We start from the raw sequence: 21,341 nt of genomic DNA on the forward strand, positions 1-21,341 counted from the left end.
AGTGGAACCAATATTCTCTTTTACCTAGTTTAAGTTCTTCTGTGCTTAATTAACTCCCTTTTTCGTAAAGTCTCACGTGTGTGTGTTGGAATTTAGTCTTGTTGAGATGTATGTCAATGGATAAACCTTGTATATTTTCCTGTAGTGATAGTGCATCCCCACTGTTCACTTCACTGTAGTGTTTTTCCAGGGTTCTGCCTGATTATAATTATATTTGGTGTAACCTTTTCTCTGTTTCTACCCCATTTCAAATGGTGCTTCACTAACTGGCACGCAGACCTGAATTTTCATCTTTTCTCATCCACATATTGTATATTGTCTTTGCAAATAGGAATGAAGCAGACTTAGCTAAATGAGCCACAGGGCCTAAATAGGATAATGCTATAGTGAAAAACTGAAAGTCATAAAGTTGGCAGATAGTATAGTCAAGTTCATATAAAACACTAGACATTAATGAAGAATCATCAAGACATGTCATATAAAGATTTAAAAATGCAGAGCACAATTCTTGTTTAAAGTGGGCAATAAAAATTCAACTCTAATTTCAATTAATAGCTTATGATATTATTTGCAAATAACTTATTTGAGCACTTCTGTTGTGGAACATGATAACATACCCTGGCTAGGGATAAAGACAGCTGGAAGCTGTAGGCTGTAGTTCTTGGTGGGTTAAGAGACTCCATGCTTCCCTCTGGACTAAACAGTCTAAAAAATCAATGCCCCAGAAGTGCTGTGAACTTCCACCCACTCTGAGGACATTAAGAGCCTGTGGAAAGACTGCATTATCAAGAAAATCAGCTATCATACACAACATCTGACTGTAGTTTTTTCTTTATAAGTTTGGATTTTTTCCATGGTGTTATGGTTGTCATCTCACATATGATTGTTTCAATTACAGCCAAATTCTAAGCTAAGCTTTCCCTTCTGGTACAGGAAAGGAACTACCTGTAGTCTGAGAGGTGTGTGTGATGTAAAAAATGAAGTGTTTGTAATAACATGAGGTATGGGCATATTACTTGAAAGAAGCTTGGTGCTACTCCCCAACATTTAGACTATATAATATTACCATTGTGATTCTTAGAAAAGAACTCAATTAAGTTCTCTTACCAACGTTTAATATTTCAGTTTTTCTGAATTGTCCTTAAGTTTGTGTTACTGCCTCCACAATAAAGAAGATCTGCATTTTGATGGAGCAGGTGAGAAAAATACCTCAAATGCAATGTCTTTCTCATAACTGTCATTGTTCTTTTTATGGCCAGTGGACAATTTATTTTTTTCTGCTAAAGCACTAAAATGTACTTAAACATTAAGATTTTAACAGTAAACTTAGAATCCACAGAGCAACAATGATAAACCTCACGTGCAGCCACTATTAACTCTCTGACTCTCCATAGACGGTGCTGCAATTTTTCAAATGTAGTTTTCACTGCACAACTTTCACTCATAACTGATTGTTTGAAAAAAAAAAAATGATACACTGAGATCATTAATTCCAGTGAGGACAGCTGAAGTGATGTTAAAATTGTGGCACATTTATATAAATTTGTGCTGTACAAAAAAAGGTGAATAAGGGATAAAGGAGCATGCAGTGTAATAGATTTTCTCTCTGAAATATTAAGGCAACTGAAAAAAGTGTCTCGGAATGACTGGTTAAAGAATATTTTCTTTGACCATCTGAGCAGATTTTATAAGAGAGATCAATGCGTGATAAATTGAGACACTAAAATTACAGACCTGAGATTTAAGTGTGTTATTTTAGGGTGTTTGATCATTTTATTTACTTAATTTCATTTATTTATTTAATTTTATATACAGTGCCCTGCAAAAGTATTTAGACCCTTGCACCATTTTCACATTTTGTCGCTATAAAGCTTGCTGTCATAATACTTTGAGGTAGCAATTAATATATGTTCAGGTGGGTAGGTGCGTCAGTGAAAAGTGAAAGTTAATATATGTTACATCCACAATCTACACCACGGATTCAAAGCAAAAAGCAAAAAAAAAAGCAGAAAAAAATTAACATGAAAATAAATTATGATGAATCACGATTGCATACATATTAAAACCCTTTTGTATTAAAGCACAATTAGTTGAATGGCCTCTGTGCACAATAATAGTTATTCACATGATTTCAGAATAAATACACTTAACTCTCTAAGATCACTCAGTCAGCTAGTGAATTTCAAGCAAAAATTAAGAGATAAGCACTGATCAGAAAAGGGTATGAAAAATTTCAAAGCCTCTTAATATCTCTTTATGAACATGGGCAAGTGAAAAGCACACAGACACTGCTTAGATCAGGTTTCTGTCCTTTTGTAATTCAAAATAGGTGACACTATATTAAGGGTATGAATCTGTATACTGTATATACTGTATATATCAAAATGTAAACTGATACATTCCCAAACTTGTACTTTGATAATATCAATATTAAACAATCAAGATTTGAACATTAAAACATTGGCTTTATTAAAGAAAGTAAAAGGGAAATCCTGCAATTCAAACTTTAATCATATATATATATACTGTCCACATATATTTATATTCTTCTGTTTAAGTAGTTCTGATGACTGTGTAACTTTGATATAAAGTAGATTGAGTCAGTCTGCTTTCCCAAAGAAACTTTCTAATATGTGTTCCTGACAGGACCTTATGGTGTGTATCGTTAAAATTACCTCAAATGCAACCTTGTACTGAATTTGTAAGACTACAAACACTAAAACAACATTAAAGAAAGTGGAGGAACAGTTCTTCATAAGCAAAAGCTCCCTGCACCTTAATTTATGATGTATCATAAAATTCACGTGCTGCTTTTCAAGAGATCTATGATACAGGAATTAGAACTGAAATGTGGAGAAGAGATGTCTTCATCTTCAGCAGAAACTTTGGAGATGCACACACCGCTGTGTTAAGAAACAGAAACTCCTTTTGTGTTCCCTAGAGGTCACAGCTCCCAGTTAAGGCTGTCAATTGAGCGCTCGTGCAGGCACAAACAAAAGATATTTCAGCCCCAGAGGTTCTAATTCATTCAGATTTATTTACCTTTAAGCTACTAATAACATACGCATTACCATTTGAAAAATCCTTTGTGAGGTTGGGTCACCTTTAACATGAAAGAAAGTAATCTTTTCTTGAAGGTCAGGAGTGCCTGTTAGATGAGATTTCTATCATCATGTGATGAAATCTGTATATTCCAATCATAAATCCATCCATCACATTTCTAACTGCTTAATCCAATGCAGGGTCTCAGGGGAGCCAGAGCCCATCCCAGCAAGCAACAGTCGCAAGGTGGGACCATATGTTTTTGAATTTTTTCTAATATTTTTTACGTTTACAAACGAGGGATTAGTTTCTTGCAGGAATAATTTATTTTGTCATAAATCGGCAAGAGGCAGTTCTTGAATCTGTACAATGGCAGATTCCGAGCCTTCTAATGCTTTTTGGATCTACAGCTCCCCACCAACCCACAAACATGTTCTCACAAGCCTTCTTAATTGGGCTTGTGTAGTAGTGTGGATTCTTAGAGCTCTCTAGTGGTCAGTTTCAATACTGCAAATTTCAAATAGCACTATGCTTCATTCACAATTGCTTTCAGTTTATCAAAAGGGAAATGGTTTAAATATCTGCCACTGTACAACGTTAAAGAAATGCAGAGACAGATTAACATGAAAGATTAATTTATGATTTATATTACAGTAGAATGTTCTCTTTTGGAATTCACTCCTTAGAATTTTTGTTTGAAAGTCATGTATTCATGGTGAATCTCTGAGAAACATCATGAAGTGCTCTAGTAGTTTATTAATTTATCAATTACTAAAACATTTTTAAACAAGTTAAAATTTGGATATAATCCTCATGTTTTTCTCTATTAGAAAAGCGTATTGGTTCATAATTAAAATATGATTTTGCATAGTAATATGGATGAATAATTTCCCATTTGTAAATTGTCTTCAGTAAGAGTAATTGGTCTTCATTTTCTGTATTGTGTTTCTACCAGCTATACCAGATACTTTAAACTGTCACATTCTGTTGTTACGGTAATAAGCAGAAGTTAATATAAGTGTTCTACTATTTCCAAATTAAAACAAGAACCCTCATTAGAATGTGCCAGTTTTCAGAATAAATCTAGTTCACATTTAATTTACAAAGATAATTAGGAACATCTTGTAAACACCATATTATTATTATCCCTCATTCAATTTAAAAATAGTTTTTTGCTGAAATAATAAAAAGAAATAAAGCTGGTTAGCTTTCTATTCATCCCTTCTCTGTTTAAAGTCTTCAAAATGTACTTAATATTGAAAATAATGCCATAGAAAAATATCTTACAGTGCTAAGAAACACAAAAATAACAAAAATGTATTTTGTAAGATTCAGAGCTGGATAGTTAACATTTTTCACAAGCCATATTTATGTTCATTTTAAAATACTGTAGCAGCTTCAGCTGAGTTTAGCAAGATAATAAACTCCAGCGACCCTCAAATAGGATTTTACACAAGTAAAACATAAAACTACATATGCACACATACAGTCCCAAGCACTGTACTGCAGCCTAAAACATTTGAAGCTGCTTATAGCAAATTAACTTTGTGCCTCAGAGCGTATACTCTAACAAGATTCATGATTACAAGCATAGCTAAATGTTGTCAAGAGGCAAGAAAACAGGGCCCTATGGTATAACTTTGTACCAGAGAAAAAAAATATTTCATGACCTAAACTAATGAATTTATATTCCTGTGTAGCAAGGGGAAACATACTAATATTAAAAACACTTAAATCATCACTGGTCTTGGGTTAACTTCAATTTCTCCAACAACTATCAACTTTATTGTATATCAGAGACCACCATAAATTTAACAAACAAGGAAATGATGTATTTGTTATTTTAGCTGAGTTCAAAAATGTAGAAATATAATAGCACTCTGCTTAAATTATTAACTACCCTGTTTAGAGGAAGTAAGGGGATATTAAGACATGGTGAACTTGGCAGGAAATGTTTCAGTTTGACAGCTCTGTTGATTTTAAATGCTTCATGGTTTCCTTAAGGTTATTTTTTTTATTTCCTGAATATTATTCCTTTGTTCCATTCATACTCAATATAATTTTAATCTGCACCCACTGAAAGCAGTTGTTCAGATATTTTGAATAGCCCAGGAAAATACCCCCCATAGCCCCAGGCTTTGGAGCTATCACACATTAAACTAGGATATAAAACATGCTTATGAGAAAATAATTATTTTTTCTTTGGCATTGGAACTTTTATGACACCTAGGATTCCGTGAGATATCGCCGACTGTGAACAAGCAGAGGAAAATAAATACCTGAAAGAGGTGGTGACCAGGCAGATAGAGCATACAGTGAAGAACAGCCAACTCAAGATGAAGCAGGTTCAACAAGCAGAGGTTGGAAGGGCAGATGATTCTTCCTCTACTTGGCCCTGACACAGTTTGTATTAGACGGAACATGGCAACATGCCACAGCTGTTGTCAGGACAAGGACATTGATAATGAATGGATGGATATAAGCACCACAAAACAGGCATACACTTTGTTGAGACTGAGAGTTTATAAAATGAGCTCATATCTGGACTTGCTTCAGACACAGCACACATTACATAGCATTGTATTAATTCTACTGAAGAAACCAAAGACGAGATAGATTTCTATTAGGAAATACATTGCTACTGCCTAATTGACTCAAATGTAATGTTGTTAACATCAAGGTAATCAACCCTTCCTGCTTAATATTGATTGATTGTGTATCATGATGCCTTGAGAAATGTATAACAAAAAGCCTGAAGGTGTAATAAGTATGCAGTAAGAGGAACGGAGTTGGGCTGCAGGAGGAATGATGCTAGACACTAGGGTACCGAGATATTGCTATCTTAGAAATCTGTTTGTTCAGTGCAATTTATTTATGGTTCAGAAAGAATAGTTAGGGCAGATTCCATCTGACAAATCTGCTAATGCTTGCTGTATGCTGAGGGCAACGCCTTCCAGATGTTGTCCATTAAAGAAAACAGAAAGCAATCGAGTCTCTTAGACACAATGTTAACTCCTGACATTCACAGATAAAGAGCTGAGATTATTGAGGTCTCTGCCAAAAGGCCTCCCATAATCCTAAACACCATTTTTCACTTATGGTCAAATAGTAGGTATCCTGGGAGCGAGCAATTTATGACCGAAAATGTCTTACGCTTAACTGTGTTCTTTGCCCTTTTGTGTACTTAAAAGCCAATGCTACACCCTTAAATGGAGAGAATGTATTTTTTCTGAGCTCTGCATTCTGAACTCCCAAATTTCATTGAATGAAGCTGAGTATTATGGGTCAATACTGTAAAGACACAGCAGCACAACTCTATTTAAACTGTTACAGATTTTAATTATAATTCTAACTACAGTACATCTGATAACAAGACATACTCTTCAATTAGACAAAATATTTATCTCTGTCCCCTACAAATAACAGCCTGTGTAAACTCAATAATAAGCACCACCACAGAGCCTTAGAAATGCCTTTGGTAAAGAAAAATAACCAGAAATGTTAAGGCAAAGAATTTGATAATTTTGAAATTTTATCCAGTACAGAAACACTGGGGTTAATGCAGGCAGAATGTCATACATTTCACTAGCTGAAAAATAGCTAAGGAAAAAAAGAAACTCTAACATGAACACTTGTACTTTTTATTCTTACAGCTTGTTATAATGATCGTAAACATCTATAATGCTACCTGGCAGAGCCTGGCTGCGATTCAAATTGCTTAAATGTACAGAGCAGGCTTTGAATGCTGTGGATTGCAAAACAGAAAAATGTGAAGAATCTCAGATAGAAACCAGGCTTCTATTCTTAGCTATAAAAGATGTCAGTTCAGAACTATCAGATAGTAGTAAGAGGAAAGTAGAGATGGAAGATTTCAGAAAAATAACACGTTTTATGATTGCAGGTCAAGGAAATTAAAAATCAATTCATCTGTAGAAGTAAATTAAGTCATGCAGTCCTCAGGGAGGGAAATCCGAATGTAAAATGGCTTTTAAAATATGATTTGTGAAGCACTGACACATATAATAACCAATTTAATATGCTGCTGGTGAGGCTCTGAACAGAAAGAAAAGTATTTGGGGGCACTGGAGCTCTGGACATAAAGAAAGATAATGTGCATTGATCAGTTAAGAAATTTAAACACGGCTTTTAAGTTAATTTTGGTGCATGTAACCCACTGCAAAAAACACAGTGGTAAGATAGCTTGTGTGGATTTCACTGCATCTCAGTAAAAGGCAGTACCATTTATCTGCATGAATCATAAAAGCCATCAGTCATGAACAAGAATGCCTCCATCTGCCAACGTACTGTAGATGCTAAAGCTAAGGAGGGCTGCAAGATTTGGTCGTGAGTTTAGCAAATTTGTTAAATGATAACTGAGCTCAGGAGATCGTTTTTCACAATTACTGTAGATATGTGTACTCACCTGAATCTCTGGTGACATATACACTAGTGTGTTACATTTAGGAAGAGGTGTGGCGGTTGTGGAGGCGGGAGGGGGGCTTAATGGCAACATGAAACGTAAGAAACAAAAGACTTAAATAAAACTAACACAGTCAATTAGAGTGACAGATAGTAAAGAGGTGAGTGCCAACAGAACAATCTCCTGCTTACTCATTTTTAACATTTTAATATCTCCAGGTGACAGAAGGAGTTTCAGAACGATGATTCATTAGTGTGTTTTAGAGTTTGCCAGTCTTTGTGGTACAAGTGTACAGGGTCAATGTTTCAATCTGAGTTATGCATTAACTGCTAAATAATAATTATGAACTCACTCCTCATGTTTTATTCATGTTGAATGCTCAAGGTAAAAAAGAAAGATAAATTGCTGTAATCAATACCATTATACCATCAGCGAGCACCACGCGCTGTTGTAGTTTGCAGTTTTTCTTTTTCTTAAATTCAATATAATTAATTGCAGTGAGTGCTGAAAGAAACATATGAGATATTTCTTTGAGAATCTATTCGATTGATCCTGGGCACAAATTGTTCTGAAGTGCAAATGAGTTTGAAGGAACAAATGATGCATCACTTATATCTTCTAATGCATCACTTTCTGTTAAAAATCCAGACAGTGGACTGTGAAAAACCAACACTTGGTTTAAAAGGAGAGGAAATGAGTGCACCGTCATTAGTGAGCAGAAAATGCCAGCTAGTGTTACAATTCTCATTAGCAAGAACCACATCTAAATAGGGAATCCATAGCTTAAGTGTTTGACCTCCCAGATGTCTTCTTAAATGCATAAGAGTTGTTTAGATCAATAAATAAAGCCTACCAGAAGAAATACGAAGCCTTAATTCATCATTATTCCTTTGAGATTCTGGTACTGTATGCCCCTAGTTGCAGCCTGGCTCTTTAAAATGCTTCTCCTGCAGTTTTCCATCCTTCCAATGACAGACTCAACTTCTGAACAAAGGAGTACACGCAATTAGTGCAGCTTTAGAAGGAAAATAATTTTCATTTCAGTTTTCAGTGTTGAGATGCACATATAGTACCTGTTTACCCAGTAACCTTTGAGCTGCCCCTCTTCTTTAACGAGAAGAGATGTTGTAGCTTTTATCATCTACTGTGGCACTGAGACATCATTATTATCACCTACCATAAGAGTGGAAAAGACAATGGTGTTTTTTTTTGCATTTGTGTTATCTGTACAATGCACAGAGAGGTAGTGAGAGGGTCGTTATGAGTCTCTGTCATGTGTGCAAAGTTCTTATGTTAGACTGCCCATAAGTCAAGTAGCATTTGTTTGAAATAGATTCATATTAGCAATATTAGCTATTATTTCCTAGCTATTATGAAAAAAGTAATTTTTTATGGAAAGGACCTACTAAGTGGCCTACTCAGAGAACAGGTTTAGACCTATTATCCAGATAATTCTCATTAACTGACTGTGACAAGGATGCTTCAAACATCAGCACACAAGTTACAGACTGACATTGGAATAAGGCAGACATTAGTTGGCTAGGTTTTGGTGAAACACCAGCTGCAGTGTCTGGTGTCTACTGGTGTGGAGTGACATTATTCTCCTTAACTGGGAGACATACACTTCTCCAATCAGTATGTACTCTCCTGTAAGGTACTGTGGAGCTTGTTAAAAGATGAATTGCTCTAAAATGAGGATGTACTTGAAGAGCATGTCTGTAGATGTTCATTCTCTGTGTGTTAAAGTAGCTTACATTCCTATAACTACTTCCATTACTGCTGCTGCTATTTCTAATAATGCTATGGTTAAATAATAATAAAAACTCTACAGTTGTTAAATGTGTAGGACATATTAACTCATCCTCCTGGGCAGTATTTAGAACTGCAGGTTATATCATTATGAGTTTTTAGACAAAGGCACATTTGAGCCCATTAAGTTTTTGAAGAACAGTTATGTGATAAACTGAATAGTAATACATTTATCTTAATTAAAATGGGAGAAAAGGTTGAAGTGGCAGCAGGCTATTCCATCCATTATGTTTGCTTGTTTAGTTTTGTTGCTAAGTAAATCTTCAACCAAGAACATGTTGAAGATTGTCCAGAGTCGAAGACTCAACCAATTGCTTGGGAAGTCTAATTCAGATAGCTTTGTTTAAAAAATAATTTCTTATGAAACTATCTCTGTTTGAAGGAAGACAACTGTTCAAGTGAAGATATAAAGTCCAGGAAGCAGAGGTTGAGCATTTACCATCAGGAGACAGAAGGCAGTTCCATCAGTTCCATTGGAGAAGGAACGAGAGAGAGGATCAAGGAATTAAGAGTTGGAATGTTATTGTTTTGGAATAAAAGGTACAGTGTTTCATGATCGGTGCTGGTAAACAGCTTAGCCTTGTCCTCTTATGTTGTGTCAAGGACTCCAGAAGACAGAGGATCAAATCAGTATTAGGTCCTGACAGCAGTTTGCTATGCAAGCAAAAAACACTATTGTTGGAGAATATTAAGCATCTAATTTTATTTTATTTTTTTGTTTCTTGGGAACATCATGGTAAGGTAATAACTGGGTGAAAACTTAAAAATATATATTAAAAAATAAATGTTATCTTTTAATATTTAAATATTAACAAAAAGTTACGATTGAAAAATACCTTGTTAGATGCCTTTAAAAACTGAAAAGTTTAAGAAACACATATTAACCATTACATCTCAGAAATTAAAAGATTTGGTTACAGGTATGCAGATATCAGAGTCTCCAACCACATTTTATAAGCGAAGGTTGCTACTGGAAGAGGCGTTCTTAAAGCTAGCAGAGCGCCCCCTGCTGGCCCCACTAACACCTCTTCCAGCAACAACCTTTGCTTTCCCAGGAGTCTCCCAACCAGGTACTGGCCAGGCTCACACCTGCTGAGCTTCAGTGGGCTGCCAGCAGTGAGCTGCAGGGTGATCTGGCTGCTGGCAAAACTCAGAAACCTGGTGTGCAGATACATAAAAATATAAATGTAACATTAATTATAGCTCAGTGATCTATAGTGGATTGGGTTCTCAAATCACTCAATATTAATAAATCCCCAGGGCCCAATGACATCTTGCTAATTGTTCTCAAGGAGATGAGATGTTATTTAGATGTCATTGACATACTGTAGAGTCAGTAAAGTGCCCATGCAGTGCGAAGTGGAATCAGGAAGTTCTGAATCAGGACATTTGTTTGACATGTATTACATGTAAGATTATGGAAATATTATTGGAATTTTTAGAACCTAATTAGACAAAGTGGATCTGAAAACAGTAGCTCTTGCCTAACAAACAGCAGTAGTGTATTGTACACCCTAAAAGCATGACATTTATGACATTTAGGTTTTTAGAACGCTTTAAATACGTTCCTCAGATCTTGGACTGAAAGTGCTCTAGCAAGTGCAGTTTGAGATCCAAAAGTCTTTTTACATTTCTTCATCCAGAAAGCCATCGTCCTACTAAATTCCCTCTCTAATGGCCTTATATTGCTGTTAACCATTTATTAAACACACATTTTTAACGAAGTCCACGTTTCCAAAAATGAGATGAGGTAATTGCTATCCATTGATTTTATATTAATGTTTGATGAAAAGAGCAGTTTAAAAACAGAGGAGAATGTATAATGTACAGGTATCTCTGTGTCCTGTCTTCCTTTCCCTTTTCCTTTCTGTCTGTTAATGCCATGGATTTCATGTATTGAAGCTTCTAATCATGAATTTAATTAACTAGAATAAACCAGAAAATGCCCTTTGATCACCTCTCAGCCCACCTACAGCTATGTAAACTACTCAGAAGCAACCCATTGTTTTCAGACTCTCTTTAGACCTTGAGTTGTTCATTATGATGTGAAATGCTAACGATAGATTTTATGACCCATTCGGCCGTAACGATATCATTAAAAATACAATACATCAATTTAAAAAAAAAGCAGTTGTGTAATGTTAATTACAGAAATACAAAAATGTCAAATTGTATGTCCTGTTCTAAGATATTAATGACCAAAGTGGTCAAAGTTCTATCTATTTATAGCATGCTGGATTATTCTGTCATCTTTAGCAGAGAATAAAAAAATAATTATTCTATAACTACTGGTATTACCCAAATATCTGAAAGAGTGATAAGCTGTAATACGTTTTCAGAATGCCTTAACAATATTATAACTATCATTTCTTTATTACTTGATTTTTTAAGTTTTTAGTATTCTTTCTATGTTTATTATTTATATCCTGTGTTTCAGCTCTGAATGAAGACATTGATGACATGTACATTCAGCAATTTGACTTTAAGAATCTTTTTCTGTATTTCCAGGAAAATGAATTTTGGCATTGTGTACCTCTTTATGTGATCAAGTTTTTTTCCTTCTTTTTATACCTCGAAAGCTCTGAGGAAGAGCATGTCTGTGCCTAAACAACATGAGCTGCACCACTGCCACACAGTTATCGCTACCCTCTCCTACACTTTCAAAGTGTTTGATTTCAAGGATTCTAAGGTAGGCTTCTACTATTGCGTTTGACCTCGTTGTAAGAAAAACTAAACAGGGCTATTCTGTTTTAAAATGTAACTTTGATCAATATACAATATTCAGCTGGTGTCATATAATGTGAGATTATAAATGTTTCCCTTTTTCCCACCCAGGGGCCTCTATGGAGATCTGCCAAAGTAATCCTAGAAACATGTTCTGGAATGAGATTTGAACTGAGCTGACATTTCAGCCAGCTGACGCTGGGGATTAGCCCTGTTAATAAAACAGCTCCCCAGATTTCTGTTTCTATAGCAATGGGTAAAGTGCACTGTGGCAGATGTGCCATTTCCTCCTTCTGCCCTGCCTACGTGCTCTCAGAAGACAAACGCTGCACACAGGAGCTTGAGTGTCTGGAGTTCAGCACTGTGAGTTATTCTGTTTATGAAAGTTGCACAATATGGTTCTACTCTTGAGAGCACACTGACAGATTTCACGTATCGCATGAGAATGTAAGTACGAATTTGCTGTTATTGCATTTAATTTTTGTAGCGCATACTGTATCTTTATGCAAGGTGACTAATAAAATCATCACAATTTCTAAGTACTGTAGGTCCACTTTTGTCAAACAGACACTGGCTGCAGCTTTGGTGTTATATGTTGTAAAATCCTGTACCTAGAGATCACATTCTCAGGTGTGATTCTGCTCAATTGTACTAACAGAAAGCAAAGAATGGGATAAATTTGTGCCGTTACTATACTAATGCAATACTAATGTTAATGCATATGTTTGTTCTGTATGCATTAACACTATGCAGTAAAATTAATACATTTTTAAGTTTAATTTTGAAATGAGTAGAATGTTTAGAAATATTGATCATCACTCACACGTGTACACATACAAGCTCACTCACAGGTTCAAGTGAGGGTTATCAAGCTAAAGCAGATAAGAAGATTAAGAAGACATCAAAACAAAGATTATGTCTTTAGTATTTGTAATTTAGTATTCACGATTCATAATTCTCACACAAAAGGATAAGGAAACAGCTCATGGGGTCTGTCACAGCATTGCCCAATCCCTGCTTCGCTGACTCGATGTTCATCAGGTCCTGGTGCTGCTCGAGGTAAAAAGTGGAGAGAGTTCTCCTGTAGCCTCACACTGATAGGTCTCTTCAGTGGGTTGTGCTGAGCTAAACGAGGACAATGTCTGTGCACAAGGGCAACTGCAAGTCAGGGCGAGTCACAGATGGGGATAAATTTGGTTTGATCTTGGTGTGGCACCACTTCTGAATACTGAGATATTTGGGCGAGTCTCCGAAAGGCTAACCGCATTGCTCCGGTGATCATGTGGTCATGCACAGTGGTAGCTAGCTGTTCAGGACGTCTTGGCTGCAGGCTAGACATTGAGCAGAATTCTGTCTTGCGTACAGGTGCAATTTCTAACTGGGATTTTCAGGCAAAAAGTTTAAGTCCCAGAACTTAGACAACAGTTGTGGCAGTGACGTGGTTGTGCTGTCAGCCAGCCATGTAGGTTTAGTGGAGATAAGTGAAGTAAGAAGAATGGGGTAGAAAGAGTATCAACATTCTGGGAGAACTTCCTGTCTCAACAATGTAAATAGGAGAAGGAGACTGGGAGATCGTTTCAGGGAATGTGTTAGAGTGATCAAGACCAAAGTTCTCTCCAAATCCATAGTTTTCCATTTCACCTCTAACTCATACTGATCTCTTCTTCTGCATCTTCACAGAGGTGTTTCGGAACTCCTATTATAGAAAGAAGTCCAAAACCAAAGTTCTCCTGAAACTAGGATCGCACTTTCCTCCTTCCCTTAACAACAGACTCTGCTCCTTCTAATCCTCCACATTCATTTACAGGTTTTGACTTCACACCTCTCTTCCAGTTCTCCCAGAGTGTTGATATGTCATACTCAACACCCTCCAGGGAATATTTAAGTCCTCCCAGTCACAATATGGTCACAATAACCCCTATTTCCATTATTTTTTATAGGAAATATTTTCCTGCTTAACATTGTTTTGCTTAACATACTTTTTTTACAGTCCCCAACAAGGAAATTAAACATGTTATGCAGCATCAACGGTTTTCTCAAACCCTTCAACTGTTTACTACCATCATAACATCTTTGACAGTTATTACTGGAGCTTAGATTGGATAAAAAGAAGACCTGCGAGGGCAGCATGAGCAGCCATTATGACGTGTTGTGGGAAAAAAACTCACATTAATCAATCAAATCTGACAGAATCAGGGGCTCCTTTTCATTAACATAACTTGTTCCTCTTTACACATACGTACAGCTAAAAGGCTACTTTTGTACTGCAAAATACAGATCTATCAGAATGATCTCTTATATTAAAGCAAATTGGATGAATAGAAGTTCAATAGAAGTTCTCCACAGAATTGTGTTTTTGCAAAAAGAAAAACAGTTTAATTGTTTCAATATACTGTATATACCGTACACTATAAGTACAGGGTTGTAAGATACACAGAGAAGGCTGCTTCAATACAAGTTATTACTCTTCTGTTGTTGTATGCTCCATAAACACATTTAATATACTTGTGCATAGAAACTTACATTAAATTACATTGTATTCCTTTTCATCTCCAAATGACTTTTTAACATATGATCTTGTTTCCATAAAGGAATAATTTAAATTCATGTCACTGGAGAAAAACAATCTTTCCTAATCCATAATTTTCAAATAAATCATTACCACAAGAAAAATGTTTAGTTTATTCATTGATCTGGGATTAGACTGACTTATATTAACATTTTTCTTCTAAGTACTGACACCAATATTATTCATCCTCTATCATCTGATTAGTATTCAACAGTGGTGTTTATTATGTTACATGCATTGTATCATGCTGCTCATCTCTCCCTCAGACAAACACACTGGGTGTGAACCTGTGGTGGATACTGGGCTCATCCTAATCCCAGCTCATTTCAGCCCCTACAGCACCTGCCTCATATTGGTGGTTTCCAAGATTCTTATCATTTCCAGCAGGTCTCCAATTTGTGTCCAGAACAAAATGCTTCAAATAAACATCTTGAGTTTCTCAGGTTTTCTCTATATTATACTATTTCACTTAGTAATTCAAGAAATGGTACTGTCCGTTAGAGGAATGTTACGGCACACCGCATATGACATGCTTTCAATTTTCTAATAATAAAGTTCATTTTACTCCATGAGAATTTCCAGTAAGGTTTTTGATCTTTTTGAGAATGTTGACTTAAAAGGAGGGTTTGTAGATTTTTCCTCCTTGTGAAAATACTGTACTTTTCAAGGTTGTTGGACTTTTTTTTAGAAAGGCTTACTGTATATATCCTAAATATAATGCTCTCAGAGGGTTTCTCTTATGTGTCCCAGAATCTTTAGGAATACAGTACAGGAATGTAAGAAAACTTTCCTTTGGCCTACAGTATCTAGCCTGTTTTGTGTTTTAGTAGCTCATACAGCTGTGTCTTGTAAGAATCGAATAATCTGCAGCATGGCCAGGGCACTTGTTCCAGACTCCTACAGACCACTGTGTAAAGAACTGTCTCCTATTTATAGTTTTAAGTTCATTTCCCCCTTGTTTCAACTTGCCTTATCTGTTTATGTTTCACAAAATCACACACAGCTGATTTTGAAGATGTACAGGGGTTTCAGTTTTTTCAGTGCCTTTGAGTACTTTGAATACCAGTTCCCTTCTGTTCCTTTCTGCTCAAGACATACATGATTAAGCTCTGTCATTTCCCCAAAGCCCATGCAGGACATTTCCCCAAAGCCCAGTAAAAAGATCTGCATGAATATCAACGCCTTCATAGTTTTGTAGGTAGTGTCTAAAAGCTCAACGTCTCCCAAATATAATTATAATTTATATTTTTGGTATCTGCACTCTTCTACATTAAATACCATCTGCCAGGTGTTTGCCCTATCTAAACCATTGCAAATTTCCTTTTGCAACTTTTACAATGTTGGCTAATTCTCCTATTTTGGTAACATTTGCAAATTCCACCAGTTTACTAATTATATCAGAATCTAGGGCACTGGTATAAATTAGGAAGAGCAGCAGCTCTAGCACGTAGCCTTGTGATGCTGCACTAATGACATCATTCCAATTGGAACATTCACCCCTTGCCTGTACCCTCTCTGCCCTGTCTATTAACCCATTGTCAGTTCAAACACAAGCATTACCTTGAATACCTAACATGCTTAAATGCTATTTAAGAATTAATCTATTAGAATTCATTTTTTAAAAGCTTTCTGAAAGTCATATACTTTGATATCATATCATTTATTCTGTGTCTATTACTGAAGTTTCTTTTTCAAAGAATAATCTTATCAAGTTAAAAACTTGTCTTTGCCAGGTCCATTTTGATATAATAATTAACATTTTGTCTGCTTATATTATTGTGTAAAGAGTGATACTTTTGAAAAAGGTGTAGGAAGGGTTAACCTGTTCAAGCATAACAGAAAAACTGAGGTGTAGTGTTGGATTCTACAGATGGGCTTTCTTACAGATAGTTTCTCCATCATCTTTCCAGCTCATTAGTGGTACAGGGTGCTTATACAGTCCTGTTGTTTAACACTAATTTACCACAGTAAGAAATGTTTATGTGAAAGCATTAGATTGATAGGCTTTCAATATCCAGAAAGGATGGTCTTGTCAATGTTAAATGGGGCTTTTCTGCAAGAGGTATTAGTATGAAGTAAGACTAACAAGTCCTTGTTTTTTAAAGGGTGTGGCAATACATCACATTCTCTCCATTTAGGCAGTGTACAACAAAAGAAATACATTTTATTTTTTTGCATATAATATGCCAATTTGGACAGGATTCAGGGGTTTGTATGTTCATGTTGCTTAGTTTCTTATGATTTGTTGCAACTGACGACCAAGTAATCGAAGTACCATCTTCCTTTATGAACAAATAAATCAGTGGGTCGTGTAAAAAAGCAATAATATGAATAAATCATATTACACAAAGGGTGTTAAGTTATTTAACAGTTTCTAAAAACCTTTTCAAAGTAAATACCACAAACTTATGGAGACTGATTGTATTTATTGTATTAGAATTGAAGTATTAATCATGCACTTTAAAAGTATAATATAATAAGAAAGCTGATAAGTGTAGACCATTTTAATTATGTTTCCCCATTCAATAATTTTCATGCAATAGACTAGGTTTTCAATATATATAAATTCTGCTCAGCTAAGGTAATTTTTTTTTACCCAAATAATTTAGTGAATTAATTATTCTTAAACATAAATTTAATCAAACCAGAAATAACATTATTTGGTTTTCACCCCTAGATTTACACCTGACCCTAACTTTAAACCAAAGAAACATCTGCATCCCTCTGGGCCGTGACCACTAGGCCCGAGCTGGAGCCTTGTACTGTACCTTCATGCTGTGCTGACTTCACTGTGTGCTGAAGCTGCTCACTGTAAAACACAACCTGGAACCGTGAATGATGGGTTAACTCGTAATCAGAACTTCAGCCCTGCCTCTCAAACTGTCTCTAATTCCAGTTTAACTATGTTGCTGTCCTTAAGCAAAACAATTCTGTAGTGCAGTCATCGCACATATTAATCAAATGAGGCAGGTTGTTAGGTATGCTACCATTTTTTTAACGTTATTCATTTATCCGAATCCTTTATTCAAGGCTCCAGCTAAATAGACAGTAATTGAACCTGAACTGTTTTTTTCTGCATGTTAATGTGCAAATGAGGTGAAGGATTAAAATACAATACACCCAAATAGCAAGTACACTATAATTAACACAATTATGGGTATAATTATATATTGACTGCAGTTAATTAAGATACACAAAGAACTGTGGCTGACCCCAGATATGTTTCACAACACACATTATGAAATCCTGTTCAGCCTACCTTTAACAGACGACTGTATACTGTATGTCAACCTGTCATCCCTGGATATGACACCAAGATACAGTTTCAGCTCTCTTTCTGAATGTTAAATCTGAACAATATTTTTTCAGTTTTCTGTGCTCCTTTGCTTGATTCGGCTGTGATTTGTTACACTTTACTGATCTTTTACCACAGCCAGTCATTTTATTTGGTTGTGAATCTGGATTTACTGTGGTAGCCCATCTGAACGCAAGTAAAATCTATGTTGAAATATACTCACAGCTGTAGTTTTGCATACTGTATATTTAGTCAAAATAAAAGAGCAAAACAAATGCTTACTGCTGAAACACAGTGCTGGAACACGTTCTTCGTTTCCTTCTTCCTCTGTTCTTTCTGGAAACATACTGCGTAGATTGGGGTGCTGCCTCTGGGGCTGATTGATCACTTTGCTCGTTGGCAGATCCTGTGGCGCTGGGGGAGGCAGCAGCGGAAGATGAAGCCGGTGATAGTCGTTCACGGCGGGGCCTGGGCCATTCCTGACGCGATGTCAGGAGCGAGCGTGAGAGGGGTGAAGGCCGCAGCCTGGGGGGGCTTCTCCGTCCTGAAGCAGGGGGGAAGCTGCCTGGATGCAGTGGAACAGGCTGTGAGAGTCATGGAAGATGATCCAGTCTTTGATGCAGGTGGGTTTTCATGGCTATGTCGCTAGATCCAGTCTCCTTACAAGGTGAGCAACACAATTGGAATTCGGTCTGTATGGGCCCATAGGCCAGAGGGAAGATAAGCAGGAAGATAAGGAAGTAACGAGTTGGGGTACTCAGCCACCCCATTTCACCTTGCTCAGGGGATAAATGCGAGGGTACAATTTCAATAACCCAGTAGGTCTCAGTCCTGGATCTGGTGTACCCACCTGTCTGCTGGGTTTTCTTCCAGATGGCCCTTAATCAATTAATTGGTGATAATTGGTGCCCGTAACTGAACTGGTTGCTCTTTAACACTTTTGTCATTCTTCATTTTAAAAATAATCTAGTTAAAGAGCTAACAGTATGCATAACATTATGCAGTCTCTCATCACTTTGCTATTTCAGAATTGACTCATTAAGAATAAACAGTTTTGTTTATGTTTTGGGAGTGACACTGCATAACTTCTGCAATGAGTCAGTGTTTTTTTCTTATTCTGGTTAAATCCATTTCAGCTCCAGCTACCTCACCTGAATGAGGGGAGTCCTGAAACTCACTAATTAGCACAGGGTTCATACCTATTGCGAATCTCATTCGCATTTAAAAAGAGATGAATGGAAATTTTAAAAAATGACTAAAATAGAAAATTGAAATAAATTAGCTTGTTATTAAGCCCCCCTTGGAGTAAAAGGTATTCCAGGACCAGGACTGAAAACCACTGTAATGGCCAATCAAAGATATCCTACAGAGGAAGGAAACTGGCCAGAACCCAGATAGGGCCAGTAAGAACATGCAAACACTGCACAGACTGGACCCTGCAGTTGTGTGGTGTTACAGTATAACACCATTCCATAAAATATTTTAACAGCAAATTAACAGAAAGAAACATACTCTGTTCTGAAAAGAAAATAACTATGAAAATGTTAAAAATTAGCCCCACATTAAAATAAGTGGAAAGAATTTTCAATAACGCATACAAATTCACTCACTGGCCTTGTCAAGCCAATAGAGGTATCAGAAATCTGTTTACTTCTCGTGTTGGTCACAATACCCCAGAAACTGTACCAGAAGTGGGGTACAAGGTGGGACCAACTTCCCTGGGTGGCATACCAGTGATCTAGAGAAACCAGTTAATCTAGCCAGCGTGTCTTTGGAATGCGGGAGGAAACTGGAATACGCAGATGAAACCCACATGAACAGAAGGAGAACACATGAACTCCACACAGAAGATGCTGCAGACATACTGTGACCAGACATGGAGAGCTGTGAGGCAGCAGTGCAGTCCTACTTAGCCCACCCCAACAGCAACTTGCAAATCGAACATCATGTGACGACAGCTCTAGAGCTGAAATGTAGTGTTTCTATTTTTTTTTATTTTTCAGCCTGTATTTAACCTTTACTTTTTCTTTTACAAATTGAATGCACAGCTCCTCAGTCTCGTGTCTAACTTGAGTATTGTTTTTTAATGACAAGCTTCCTCCTCAGAAATATAATTTGCTTAAATAAAAGACCAGGAAGGAGTGTGGAAATAACAGCGCGACTTCTGAGACAGAGGTGTTGTCTGAACCCATGCGAGACTAAGTTTTATTTCACACTTCTCATGTGTTAGTTTAATGATTATTCTGAAAACGGTGAGACATTTCAGATAATGGTCAGATTACACCAGAAAACAACTCACTTCATTAACACACTAAGCTTGTCAGAAACTATCTCATTTGTGATGGCTAACTGCCACATTAGGTGAAATGCCAGATCCTTTCTAAAGCATAAAAGCGCAATCAGCACTTCATTGAGATAATTTTATACACTGTGTGAGCAGGAGTACAACTGATCAATACACGACTAATGCAGTCTTACATGGTGAGGGAGAGGCTACAGAAGCTTTGAATGACCTCAGTGCTCTGTTGGGAAAAATGTATATTTATGACTGTCCACATGTGCTGAAAAGAGATGTTGTTACAATACATCAAGGGCAAAAATAAATGAAAAAATGTCAGTTTAAGCACATCTACTGGACATTTACTGTCTAAACATGAAAATGCATTTTAGCCAAAATGAAAACTTGTTAAAATGCATTTTTAACAATGATGAAATGTGGGTAGCAAGCAAAGTTCTCCCACAATAGATCAATGAATTAAAGCTGTTATGAATTTCATTGAAATACAAAGTGAATATTTTATTGATTGCTAATCATTCTTATAATAACTAAAACAGGTTGTGACATTGTACAATGACACTAATGAAAACCACTTTCTTAACGGCTTCAATGTGAAACCTCTGAGCATTTATATTTTAGTCCATTTCTTTGTTCTTTTTTCTAATAGTGAGTCACTTCACATGGATACAGCTTTTCCTTAGGAAATAGAATCCCACTAGTCCAGTGATTTGAATCAGAGATGTACTCCTGGAAATTGAAAGTTGACTTCTATTTTCATCACACGCAAAAACTAACAACATACACTGAACAGGGGGTTAAGCTCAATAATTCTATTTAAAAACTAGTTTATATTTTTGACAAATAATTCAATCCCTATTCAACTGCTTTCCCTACTTGTCACTGTGATAAATAACAGCTAGAAAGACATGCTCAGTATTTTAAACTTGCAATTTCAAAGACGAATATGACTTTTCTCCAGTATTTGGTATGATCCCAGTGGTGATCCTGACAGTACTGCACAGTAAACTCAACCCTAATTACTGCACACAGGCTTTGTTCACTACAGGGAAACACTATTTTCAGCTGATGTAATATTTGGCCCTGGCAGTGTTTAATGAGATTCTGCAATGTATGGCTTAGCTGACAAATCTTGCAAAAACTCTTGTGAAAAACAGGCGGAGATAATGACTTAATTTCACTTTGG

General features: G+C 36.3%; 1 protein-coding gene across 4 annotated transcripts in view; it reads left to right on the forward strand.

The window, feature by feature from the left end:
• LOC102688735 (isoaspartyl peptidase/L-asparaginase) overlaps positions 1 to 21,341 on the forward strand; it is a 60,650-nt gene that overhangs the window by 4,004 nt on the left and 35,305 nt on the right. For 2 of the 4 annotated variants that reach the window (XR_001480354.2, XM_015363142.2), the window contains exons 3-5: positions 9,654 to 9,811; positions 11,851 to 12,358; positions 18,263 to 18,482. Coding sequence is in view for 3 of the 4 variants with exons in the window: in XM_015363142.2 (XP_015218628.2) it covers positions 12,248 to 12,358; positions 18,263 to 18,482 (331 nt within the window). In the remaining variant the exon portion in view is untranslated. Of the gene's footprint in view, positions 1 to 9,653; positions 9,812 to 11,850; positions 12,443 to 18,262; positions 18,483 to 21,341 lie in introns of those variants that run through there. The other 2 variants (XM_006638866.3, XM_015363143.2) reach the window with 2 other exon arrangements.

Source organism: Lepisosteus oculatus, chromosome 17 (assembly GCF_040954835.1).
Source record: "Lepisosteus oculatus isolate fLepOcu1 chromosome 17, fLepOcu1.hap2, whole genome shotgun sequence".
In the NCBI taxonomy this organism is placed as follows: Eukaryota; Metazoa; Chordata; class Actinopteri; order Semionotiformes; family Lepisosteidae; genus Lepisosteus; species Lepisosteus oculatus.